At 41.6% G+C, this 13,144-nt stretch overlaps 1 protein-coding gene across 1 annotated transcript; it reads left to right on the top strand.

The window, feature by feature from the left end:
* Positions 1–4,053: 4,053 nt before the first annotated feature.
* LOC114538979 (craniofacial development protein 2-like) lies at positions 4,054–4,677 on the top strand. Its single transcript, XM_028559819.1, has one exon. It carries the CDS (start codon positions 4,054–4,056, stop codon positions 4,675–4,677), a length of 624 nt encoding a protein of 207 aa, XP_028415620.1.
* Positions 4,678–13,144: the final 8,467 nt, after the last annotated feature.

Below are 13,144 nucleotides of genomic sequence, written 5' to 3'. Positions count from 1 at the left end.
TAAGGAGTGTGTAACAACTCACCTGCCGAATCAATTAGCCCTGAAAATAGCTAGCGCTCAAGCGTCGCACTTTATTCTCGGCCGTCGGAGCAAGCGCGACGTTCCGACAAGTAGCAGGTTGCGGCGGTCGTGACGCAGCCTTTGGTGTGAGCCAGGGTGAAACGGCTGCCGGTGCAGATCTTGGTGGTAGTAGCAAATATTCAAATGAGAACTTTGAAGACTGAAGTGGAGAAGGTTCCATGTGAACAGCAGTTGGACATGGGTTAGTCGATCCTAAGAGATAGGGAAATTCTGTTACAAAGCGTCCCATTCGCGGACCGCCTATCGAAAGGAAATCGGGTTAATATTCCCGAACCAGAACAGGGATACTGCCACCTAGTGGTGCCACCCACAAGCGGCAACGCAACCAAACTGGGAGACGTCGGCAAGAGCGCCGGGAAGAGTTTTCTTTTCTTTTTAACAGGCAACATTACCCTGAAATCGGTTTAGCCGAAGATAGGGTTTCACGTCGGGTAAAGCCCCAAACCTTTTTTGGGGTCCATCACGCTTTTGACGGCCCTTGAAAATCCGAGCGAGTCGTTCATTATCTTGTCTGGTCATACTCCTAACTGCAGCAGGTCTTCAAGGTGAGCAGCCTCTAGTTGATAGAACAATGTAGGTAAGGGAAGTCGGCAAAATAGATCCGTAACTTCGGGAAAAGGATTAGCTCTAAGGGTTGGGTCTGTCGGGCTGGGACTTGAAGCGCGAGGACTTGGCGTGGGCTGGTGGAGATGCGTGGCTTGCTGCGCGTCGAAGTCGACTGCGAAGGGACTTCGCGTGGATTGACTCAGCTGTGACCGTCAGGTCGATTCGGCAGGCGATTTAACAACCAACTTAGAACTGGAACGGGCAAGGGGAGTCCGACTGTTTAATTAAAACAAAGCATTGTGATGGCTGGTGACTGGTGTTGACGCAATGTGATTTCTGCCCAGTGCTCTGAATGTCAAACTGAAGTAATTCATCCAAGCGCGGGCAAACAGCGGGAGTAACTATGACTCCCGCTATATCAAGATTCTCGCAGCACTGGAGGCTGAAGAGGCTGAGGAGGTGGCTCGGGAAGGGATGGTATGCGGGGCTTCTCCTCAGAATGTGGCGACCCGTGCCTGATGTTTCGGAGGCTGAGTGGAGTGACCAACTGAGATGGGGCATCAACACCGAACACCTAGGAGTTGATGATCTGGACTGGGTTGTTGGTTGCCCTGACAAGGCTGTTCGGGATATGTTCGATGAGGAGTTTGCGTCTTGTGTTGGGCATTTAGTACGTGGGGAGAAGGCTCCAACTAGGAGTCGTCGAGCTGCTGCTAGCCAATCCAGATCCAATTCGCTGGATCCTAGAAGGCGTAGACGTGCCCAATATCCATCTGCCTTTGTGCATAGGGTTCTCGACGGGTCCTGGGTTAATCCGGATCTGTGGAGTCCCTACGTTGAAGCAATTTCGTGTGGCTTGGCAGCTGATCTTTGAAACTCCATCGATCAAGGACAATTGACAGGTCACACGCATTGGACTAGTGCAATGGACCTGGCGAGTGAAAGCCTGTGTTAACTGAGCGTGCAACTTCTGCACCTGGCCCTGATGGGGTGAGGCTGAAGGAAGTCATTGGACTTGGGATGGAAGAGCTTTGTAGCAATTAAGATATGTGGCTACTATGTGGAAGTTAACCCAGTGCTTTATGCACTGGCAGAACGGTAAACCTTCCGAAGGGCTCTGAGTCTAATGATGCACTCAAGTACCGTCCTATGACCATAGCCTCTCATATCTTACGAGTCTTCCATAAGATTATGGCTCGTAGATTTGATGCGTGCCTTCCCCTGAAGCATACGCAGAAGGGGTTTAGGAGTGGCGATGGGATTGCTCAGCATGTGTTTACACTCCAAGCTATCATTGATGGTGCCAAATCTAGCCGAAAATCGCTAAACTTGGCCTTCCTGGATGTGCGTAAGGCGTTTGATTCCGTCATTTATGATACGATTGTTATTGCAATGCGTCGTCTTGGCTGTCCGGATCCCCTCCTTACCTATATCCAGGAGTTATACTTGAGGTCAAGCACAGTGTTGGAGCACAACGGGGAAAGAAGTAACCCGATCTTCACATGCAGAGGGGTCAAGCAGGGTAACCCATTGTCACCATTTATGTTAAATGCGGTAACAGACTGGGCACTCTCATCACTAGACGACCATCTAGGGTATTCCTTCGGCGATATCCGTGTTAACAACTTGTGATACGCCGACGACATTGCTTAGCTGGGTGAAACGAGAGCTGGTCTCCGTTCCCAGCTCGGGAAGCTCGAGTCACACCTTTTGAAGGGTGGCTTCAATATCAGTGCAGGCACTGATGGGCAGTCAGCTTCCTTGAGTATTACAATCGATGGTAAGGCGAAGCGATGGGTCGTTGACCATACCTCATTCCTGGCGACTAACAGCGGAGTTATACCATCTCTCTCCGCGACTGGCAAGTACAGGTACTTGGGCATTATGTTAGGGGCATGTGGGGCTAAGGTGCGAAAAGAGCTACGCAAAGAACTTGTGCGAGGGCTCGACAACATCACAAAGGCACCTTTAAAGCCCCAGCAAAGGATTAACATCTTGAAAGCATTTCTTTTGCCCCGGACCTGCATGAGCTGGTGTTAGCATCAGTGGGCGACAGTTGGTTACGTTGGCTCGATACTACCATAAGGGCCAGCATACGTCAGTGGTTGAATTTGCCAGGTGACACTCTGGTTGCTTTCTTCCATACTAGGATCAGTGACGGTGGTTTCAGCGTTCTTTCTCTTGGTATTCTATACCTGTCATGAGAAGGAGTCGTCTGGAGGCCATTTTATCTGCAATGGACCCGTTGTCCCGTGCATTGGCTGGCTCTCCCTTCTTCGAGAAGTCGTTGAGTCAGCTCTCCAATAAGACCTTGGAGGGGCGTTTGGTGACAGACAAGCACTCCCTCGCACAGGCCTGGGCTGCATGTCTGTACACCAAAGTGGATGGACGAGGTCTATCAGAGTCGCGATTGTGTGTGGCTGCGAGCGGCTGGGTGTCCAATCCGTCAATCCCACAATGAATCAGGGGTAAGTTATATGGGTGCTGTTATAGCTAGAGGCAGACCCCTTTTCTCAAAAGTGCATGCAGCACGTGGTGGCCCTGGTAGAGATGTAAAATGTGACTCATGCATGCGTCCAGAGATGGCTCAGCACAGAATACAGGTGTGTCCGAGAACCAGTGGTCCGAGGATAAGATGCCATGATAAAGTCGTTAAGTTCATTTCTGCTGCAGCTGAGCAAGTGGGATTCAATGTCATGGTTGAGCCGAGGATCGTTGGTCATACTCTGGGTGTTCGGAAGCCTGATCTAGTTTTTTGGAATAAGGAGAAGGCCTACGTAGCAGATGTCACTATCACCTCAGACCAGGTCGGGGGAGTTAAAGCACACCGTGATAAGATCGCCTATTATGACCAACCGGAGATTAGGGAATGGGTCAGCAACATTTCGGGTACGGCTGACATTTCATTCTCTGTGGTTGCTGCTAATTGGCGGGGTGTCTCGCCTCTCAGTTCCAAATTTCTTCGCACGGTGCTTAAATTATCCAATCGGAGCATCTCTTAACTAGCCCCTCAGATATGCGAGGAAACCTTTCACATGCATTGCTTCTTTGGTAGATCTACATATCGAGGACGTTCTTAATTATGGATTCTTTGAATTCCTCATTGGTTGTATTCAACATGGGTTATCACCTTGACGTGGTGGTGAAGCTTGCGAGGCTCAGTGACCTTTAGAGCTATGCTGGCTGGGACCTTGGTCCCTGGCAGGTTCAACCTTGCCGGATTGGTCAAGAGGTAGAGCCCAGACAGAGAGTAACCCACCGTTCCTACCGGTAGTAGGTTGACCATGGGGCCAATCACCCTTTCTCGTAAAAAAAACCCGGATTACGGAAACCTTAAATTTTGGACTCAATGAATGTTATCTCGGGAGTAGTACAACGACTTGCCAAACTCCAGAAGATGAATACAGCAAATGGAATGATAGTAGTATGACTGGTACACGCCCAATCCGAAAGGAAGCCTGTACTCTGATCAAGTCATTTGCTAACCCCAAAAAGATGCTCCGTATAGAAAACTGGAATGTTAGGACAATGTACAGCGTGGGAAAAACAGCCCAAGTAGTTAAGGAGATGCAAAGGTACAACTTGGATATCCTGGGCATTAGTGAATGCCGATGGTCTGGCTCTGGACGGCTAAAGACACAGACTGGCGAAACTATTCTGCATTCGAGAAGAGATGATAACATACACCAAAGTGGCGTTGCACTTGTGATGACAAAAGAAACAGCTGGTTGCTTAGAGAGCTGGATGCCAGTTAGTGATAGAATTATGACTGCACGATTCACTTCAAGATACATCAAAACGACAGTGGTTCAAGTATATGCACCAACAAATGAGGCAGACGAAGAGACAAAGGATAGCTTTTACGATATGTTACAGAAGGTCACTGGCGAGACTCCAAGGCATGACATGATTATGATGATGGGCGACTGGAACGCTAAGATCGGGGCCAAGCAGAAGGGGAAGATGGTGTGGTGGGGCGACATGGGCTTGGAGATGAGCGGTCAGAAAATGGTGTTCGTTTTGTTTCCTTTTGTGCAGCTAACAACCTAGCTATTGTGTCAACAATGTTCCCACACAAGAACATCGACAAATACACTTGGACTGCTCCTAGTGGGAAGACTAGAAATCAAATCGATCATGTGACGATGAATGGCAAGTGCAAGAGATCAGTGAGGGATACGAGATCTTATAGAGGGGCAGACTGTGGAAGCGATCACAACCTAGTTATCACAACTGTACGACTTTGTTTGCGCGGGATAGTTAGGAATGTAAGGAATTCCAGGAGATATGACACAGCCAAACTGATTATACCGGAAGTAAGACAGCAGTTTCAAATTAAGTTGAGTAACAGATTTAGCTGTTTAGCTGATGAAAGCACAGAAGTTAAAGAACAAGATGTAGAGACTCGATGGACTAATATAAAGGAAAGTTACCAGAAAACAGCTCAGGAGGTCTTAGGATACAGAAAAAAAAACAGAGTAAGCCCTGGATAAGCGCTACAAGTTGGAAGAAAATTGATGAAAGAAGATCTTGTAAAGCTAAAGTGGATTCAACCAGGTCAGAGAGACTAAAAGCAGCATACAGAGAAGAATACCAAGCTAAAGACAAGGACGTAAAAAAGCAACTTAGGAGAGACAAGAGAAATTGGATTGACCAGATTGCTAGTGATGCAGAGAAAGCAGCCAAAACAGGCAATATGAAGGCGGTGTTTGATGCTACAAGACAACTTTGCAACAAACCAAACAGAAGAACAGACTCAGTAAGGAGTAAAGAAGGCATCCTACTAACAAAAGAGGAAGAGGTAAAGAAAATGTGGAAGGAACAGTTTGCTGAAGTCCTGAATAGACCACCCCCACACGATCGGAAGTGGAGAGTGTTGCTTATGAAACATTAGAAATTGAAACAGGTCCCGCTACACATGCAGAAATTAGGAAAGCTATACAGCAATTAAAGAACGGAAAGGCTGGTGGTGTTGATGGTGTGACAACAGAACTGATGAAGGCAGATAATGAAACTACAGTAGCTGTGTTGTACGAATTGTTGTCGAAGATCTGGGAAAGTGAAAGAGTACCTAATGACTGGAGATGTGGGTTGATCATTCGCCTTCCTAAGAAGGGAAATCTTATAGAATGTGGAAATTGGAGAGGAATAACACTGCTTCCTGTGGCCGCAAAAGTATTAGGCAAAGTGATTATCATAAGAATTAGGGACGCTGTTGACACCAGGCTTAGACAAGAACAGGCAGGGTTTAGAAGAGGAAGAGGAACAAATATTCATTCTGAGAAACATCATTGAACAAGTAATTGAATGGAATGCCAACCTGTATGTTTGTTTTGTGGATTTTGAGAAAGCGTTTGATAGCATTGACAGAGGTATTTTGTGTGGGGAATAATGGGAGAGTATGGTATTCCTTCAAAATTGATCACGATGGTAAAGGCAATGTATGATCAGAGCAAATGTGCTGTTGTAGATAGTTCTGGAAGTTATGGCTGGTTTGATGTAAGGACAGGGGTGAAACAGGGCTGTTGCATGTCTGGATTTCTCTTTCTGCTAGTGATTGATTGGGTTATGAGAAGGACTCTTGAAGGAAGGCAAACTGGAATAAGATGGCAATTCACGAACAAGTTAGAGGATTTAGACTTTGCTGACGATGTGGCTCTTGTTGCAAGCAGGATAGTGGACATGCAAACGAAGCTCGAAAATCTTAACACAAACGGGAAGAAGACTGGGCTGAAGATTAACCTGGGAAAAACGATGGTAATGAAATGGAATGTCAATCCTGGAATGAAGATCCATCTGGAAGGAAGTGACATTGAAGAAGTTGAGAAATTTGTTTATCTTGGTGCCACAGTCACAGCAACTGGTGGTGCAGGTGAAGATATAAGCGCCAGGCTGGGAAAAGCACAAGCAGCTTTTTGCAACTTAAAGAACATCTGGAAGAACAGTCAACTCAGCATAAACACCAAGTTGAGGATTTTTAGATCTAATGTACTGGCTGTCTTACTCTATGGTTGTGAAACTTGGCGAATGATCAAAAGCGATGAGAAGAAGCTCAATGTCTTCCTCCACACGAGCCTTCGATGTATTTTAAAAATCTACTGGCCCATGAAAGTATCAAACAAAGAGATAAGATCAAAGACGAATATGGAGGAGATCTCTCATCAGATAAAGCGAAGACGCTGGAAAATGATTGGGCATATACTAAGAATGAAGGCAAATGAGAACCCTAGAATAGCTCTAACCTGGACGCCTGAAGGAAGACGTAAGAGAGGCAGACCCAAAGAAACATGGAGAAGAACTGTTGAGAAGGAAAGAGGTGATCTTGGATTCAATGGATGGATGGAAGCAAGTAATTGCGCTAAAAACCGGGACACTTGGAGACAAAAAACGGAAGGCCCAATTTCCCTTAAAGGGAAAAGGACAAGATGATAATGATGATGATGTATTTAACGTCAGCCGGTTTGCGGCTCTAATGCCGGAGCTTTTAATTTATTTTTACATTTTAATACTTTATATATTTTGTGTTGTATTATGTGTTTAATTGTTTATAAGCTCCTGGTAAATAAATAGCCAAATGCCTTGTCATCTAATTAGTGACGTGCATGATTGGATTAACGAGATTCCCACTGTCCCTATCTACTATCTAGCGAAACCACAGCCAAGGGAACGGGCTTGGCAGCAACAGCGGGGAAAGAAGACCCTGTTGAGCTTGACTCTAGTCTGACTCTGTGAAAAAACATGAGAGGTGCAGAATAAGTGGGAGGAGCAATCCGCCGGTGAAATACCACTACTCTTATCGTTTTTTCACTTATTTGGTGAAGCGGAGCTGGACCTCAACGTCCACTTTTTAGCATTAAGATCGCTCTTCTGCCGGTTGATCCGAGCCAAATACACTGTCAGGTTCGGAGTTTGTCTGGGGCGGCACGACTGTCAAATGACAAGGCAGGTGTCCTAAGGTGAGCTCAATGATAACGGAAATCTCATGTAGAGCAAAAAAGCCAAAGCTCACTTGATTTTGATTTTCAGTATGAATACGAACTGTGAAAGCATGGCCTATCGATCCCTTAGTCTTTACAAGTTTTAACCTAGGGATGTCGGAAAAGTTATCACAGGGATAACTCAATTCTTATAGTGAGATTTACCCACCCTCATACCAACCCTAACTAAGGTTTGTGAGATATCGATTTTGGGCCTATGAACAAATGAGGTAAACGCATTTTCTTGCTATAATTGCTCATCTTTCAGTAATTTGACAATGCTGAATATAAATGATTCAAACATCCTCCTTACATCGGGTGCCAAGATTGTGAAGATATGTATTATTGCATATCTTTCATTGAGAATTTGGAATTTTCCAATACATTATTGTTTTTCTTCAGTCATATATTTTCCAAGTCATGTTTGCCCAGTTTAGTACAACATTTCTAAGGTCTTTTTCTTCTTTTTTGTGGACTTCAATATATTCGGTATTTCGTTTTTCTTGCCATCTTGATTATGCTGGGTTTTTTCGCTTTTAGAGAGTAGAATTGCCTTCAATGTGTACTTTTTTATCTAGTTTTGGTCTCATTCTAAATTAAATCCTCATGAAGATCATCCCAGTATTTTGAGCTTCGTTTGAACAACTATGTTTTCAAATTGCCCCTCTTGTAATCCGTGCCTTCAATTCACTGCGTTTTTGCTATCCTGACATCGATTAAGCCTTTGTTCTATTTTAAAAACTTTCAGCGGACATACTCCATTTATGATGTCTACGGCTCCATTTCATGGAAAGAAAAACCGTTTGCAAGTAGTTTGCAGCTACTTCAAACATCATGATCTCAAAAGATACAATAGGCTGTGTTCGCCTTAATTTGAATGGATCATGGAGGTAAGTAAGTTCCTAATAATTGCAAATAAAGTATTATAAACTGAACCAATGCTATCTTCTTTTAATACCCTTATAGGGACAATGTATATGATGCTGTTATATTCTGAGATTTTCATAGACAGCTATTGCTAATTTGCTGTAAAATTTTTAAAAAAATGAATATTTTAGGTCACTTTTGCTTAATTTTTGTGGATGAAAAACCATAGCCAGCTTAGTATTTGAAAAGGAAAGTTAAAAACAAATTATGAATAAAGATGGCTTCTTGAAAGTCAAAATATGAAACAGCAAGACACAAATTGGGATTATAAGTAATTTTTTTTTTTTTTATTTCAAAATCTTTTTCAGATTGAAAATCATCTTTAAAAACTCAAAAATTTGTATTCTCATCTCCTGTCTTTTTTCATTAATATTTCGAATCTCAAGTTGTCTTGTTTATTACAACGATAATAAAGTACAACAATACCTCTCAAAAAAACACAAGTAAAGGTGACTTCATCTAATATCTGTGCGAATGCAACAATATCTGTTTAATACACAGCAGTAAAACATACGTATCTAAAAGTCACACTGCACTGTTAACTGCAATCCTCAAACACGATAATCATGTGAAAAAAACGTGAAACACTAGTTCATATTGAACTCTCACAATTCTAGAAAAAAGAGTACTTAAATCTGAAACATTTGCTTGTTCCATTTCCAAATTAGCCCTGTCAAAGTACATTATGGCAAAAGAAACACACAACTTCATTAATTATGTACAACAACACATGAGTGTGAACTAATTAGCTCCGAAACATTTCTAATTTCAATATTCTTAAACATTCTTTTTTTTCGATTTTTTACTTTTTCCAGTATGCTGTACTTCTGCCTCGACATCTTTCGGGTTTTCAGGCTGTACCACGGTTGGCTCTTCATACACCGTCATTACCGTATCCAAACTTATGCATGCTTCTGCTCCATCCTCTGTTGCGTTCCGTTTTTTTCTTCACCCTGATTTTCCCGTTTCATCATGCTCCATTCTCGACGTTTCCGGTTCATCTTTGTCACTTGAGATATCTGTCAAAATCATACTTTCCTCCTCTACAGAAACGGTAGTCTTCTTTCTGCATCTGATGTTGTCATTTTAAACGGCCTCCGTTGTTCCATAGACTGCACCTGACTTTGCAACTGCAAGATAATATTGGTAAACCCTTCTTGACCTGATGGTTCTTGATTTTAGGAAGAGGAAAAACCACGTAGCTGAGGTCTCTCCAAACCAGATAGTCCTTGAGAAACCCTTGAAGGGTTAACCAATTGGGTTGCCAATGCACGGGAATCGACCACAGACGATGTTGAGGGAGGGAGATTACAGACGCATAATGCTGTTATCATCTTTTGCATTGACCCTACCGACTGTGTTTTTTTTAATTCTGTTGCCTCAGGACTATCAGTAACAACTTTTGCTGCATACGACTCGGGATTAACAAATAAGCTCCGCATTGCTCTCAACTGTGTCACAAATACGAAAAAAAGCAGCAGATTGCTGCATCCATTGACTAAATCTTGAGTGAAAATTTGGATTTTCAAAGCACCATCTCATCACTTTTTAAATGTCTTCATCATTGGGTGCTGACATTTTATCCTTGCAGTCCAAGTTGGTTACGTTCTGCAATACGGGAGTAAGCATGGCCTGGATATTTGAAAGAACTTCCTCGGTAAACAAGTCGCTGGTTTTGAATATTTCCTAATTGGTGCGCAGTGCTTGACCAGCCTCGCTCATGGTTACTTTTAGTCAAGTAAACCATTCACAGTTTTTCGCGCAAAGCTTATTGAGAAACTCCCTCTGGTCGAACTGAATTTGGGCATCATATGGCCGGAGAAAGTAGTGTGGAAAGTGCTTGAAAAAACTCACTTTACTTGTATGCTGCACCTGCTGATGTGACATCTAAAGAGAATAATACGAATAACTTTGAAATACCTCATAATAGCATAGCAACAATCCACGTAATAAATTTTCAGTATAAAATTTAGATAAGCATAACGCCATTTATTTCAAAGCAAAAACCTTTTCATACAAAAAGAAACAACAAATATTTTCTTTCTTAGTACCTTGTATGTCTTTTATGTTAAATGAGCAAGCTACAAGTTCAGATTGCACACAAAAATTATGGATACTTGGCTTGAATAACTTCAAAAATACAGAATGCAATTATGCAAAAGTTAAATCAAATTTTGTAAACAATGCTTCCACATCATGCTTCCACATTTCAAAACAAATTTGAAATTGATGCAAAACGGGAAAAATGAAATATCACTTAGACTCCAATATTCCAATTATCTGCATAACCAGGCAAATTTCCTCAAATTAGATTAAATCAATACTTTTTGTCACTAGTAACACGAACACAAATGTAAGCAGTTTTTACTTGTTTAATTTACCTATCCAGAAAAATAAAGAAAGTTAGAATATGAGCATTTATTTTGTTATACAAGCATTTTGAAAAATCTTTTAGCCAAAAAAGTACCTGAATGTGAGCAGTGCCACGTCCTTGGAACTCAATGCAATAAAAAATGAAATATCACTTAGACTCCAATCTTTCAATAATCTCGAATTAAATTAAATCAATACTTTTTGTCACTAGTAACACGAACACAAATATAAGCAGTTTTTACTTGTTTAACTAAACTATCCTGTAAAATTTACTGGTTGAAAATGGGAAAACATTAATGGTGTTAAGAACTTTATATTTTTCAAAGTTTTAACCCTTGATAATGCTACATAGCCTGCACCGGGACCAAGAGTTGTCGTATCAAACCACACAATGACTTTCTTGATGGTCTGCCCATGACTTTTACAAATTGTAATTGCATATCCAGGTACGAAAGGGTAACACGTTCTCAGCCCTGATCCACCACTGTCATTGCCAACTTGCACAATTACGGAGGAGACGGGATATACAAAAACTGTTTTTCCATTTGGCAATTTAATCAGTACAGTTTTACCTTTTATCATCACGACAACTCCAGGTTGTCCATTAACAATTCCATTCCTTTTGTCCCGATTTTGTGTTAAAATAATACCCATACCTTTGAAGATACTAGTTTGCGGATCATCATTGTCCATTTGTATAGTACCAACATATAAGTTTTCAGGGAAAAGATTTCGTAAAATGAACATGTTAATTCGTGACACTGCATTTCTGGAAACAGTTAAAATTTTCGCCGTAATATTCTCCTTTAAAATCGATAAAAGTTCTTCATCAATAATATCCGCACAAAATTTGTCCATTTTATTGTTATTCACGCATGATTCGCCGTCCTGTTCGCCTTCATTGTCTGAATAATCTAGGCTACTCTGGTTCAATTCTGGTAAACTATTGTAATATTCCACTCGTAAATGTAAAAAAGACTTCACTGTATCAAAAACAGCTGTCTGCATTGGGTCAAGATTACTATTATGTCCCAACTGAGTCGAACTGACACGGGAATGATAAAAAGTCTTCATTGTGCAAAATGTGAATCTGCCATAGTTGATAAACATTTCTCATGTTTGAAACATAGTTTACTACGTTACCTATAAAGTAGCGCTTTTGCCTTCTTTTAGCAGCATATCTCGAATTGACTGTTCACTTCTTAATTTAGAAATATTTATAACACATGCAGCGAAGAATTGTAAATCTTCTGGCAAATGATCATGGTTTGGATGTTTCAATTCGTCGAGATTAAAGTGAGGCTTGTTTACAATTAAGAACTGAAAAAAGAATTCTACATTAAAGTACAAAACATATTTGATACCAACAAGGCATTTGTGACGCTTATAAGAGGGACAGTTTGCTTTTGAGGTATCATGAGTTCGAAGAAATTCTAACAAAGACACATTTCTCTTGTTATTACGTTCATGGTACTTTCCAAAAATATGGTTACTGTCTACAGAATTTGACCTTGGTGGGACATAATTTTTTGTACTTTTGCTACACCATGCCTTTTGAAAAGAAGACAGTGTCATTACCCCATTTCTGGTTCACACGGTTGCATGTCTCTTAGATGCTGATATGCTGCCTGCGCTGGTACTAGTTTAGTGGAGCAAAGCGATTCTGCTGATTGTGAATCTTGAAACTTTGATACATAGTTAGTAACATAGCGCATTACCATTCCACATTGGTCCGAAAATTCAACATCCATGCGACATTCAAGAAAAGGAAGAACAGATGAAAGGTACGCTCTTAATCTCAAAGCAAATGCACTTTGAGGGTAATGCAATGACAAATGATGTTTTCCATTCCCATTTATCGTTAAGCATGTGGGCTCTTCATTAATGACAATACTGTTTTGTCTGACTGTTGCAAGTCAAGAACCAAAAAACCCAGTTCCTTGTTGAAAATTGGAATATGAGCATTTATTTTGTTGTACGAGCATTTTGAAAAATCTTTTAGCCAAATAAGTACATGAATGTGACGGTGCCACGTCCTTGGAACTCAATGCGATAAAAAAAGTTGTTTACATTGTTATTATTTACTTGGTTTTCAAGATTAAAGACATGTCGCCATCGTTTAGAATTTGTGCCACAGAGGTATCCACGTATAGTTTGCTCTAAAATATGTACAATGTTTAACGTTTCGAGTGTAGCTAACTGTGTAGGCATTTTTCCAGATATTGTTGCTGCATTTTCTA

Source organism: Dendronephthya gigantea, unplaced genomic scaffold (genome assembly GCF_004324835.1).
Source record: "Dendronephthya gigantea isolate DGI-Jeju-01 unplaced genomic scaffold, DenGig_1.0 000193F, whole genome shotgun sequence".
NCBI lineage: Eukaryota > Metazoa > Cnidaria > Anthozoa > Malacalcyonacea > Nephtheidae > Dendronephthya > Dendronephthya gigantea.
The sequence above is the reverse complement of the archived record's forward strand: the minus strand, read 5'-3'. Positions and strand labels throughout refer to the sequence as shown.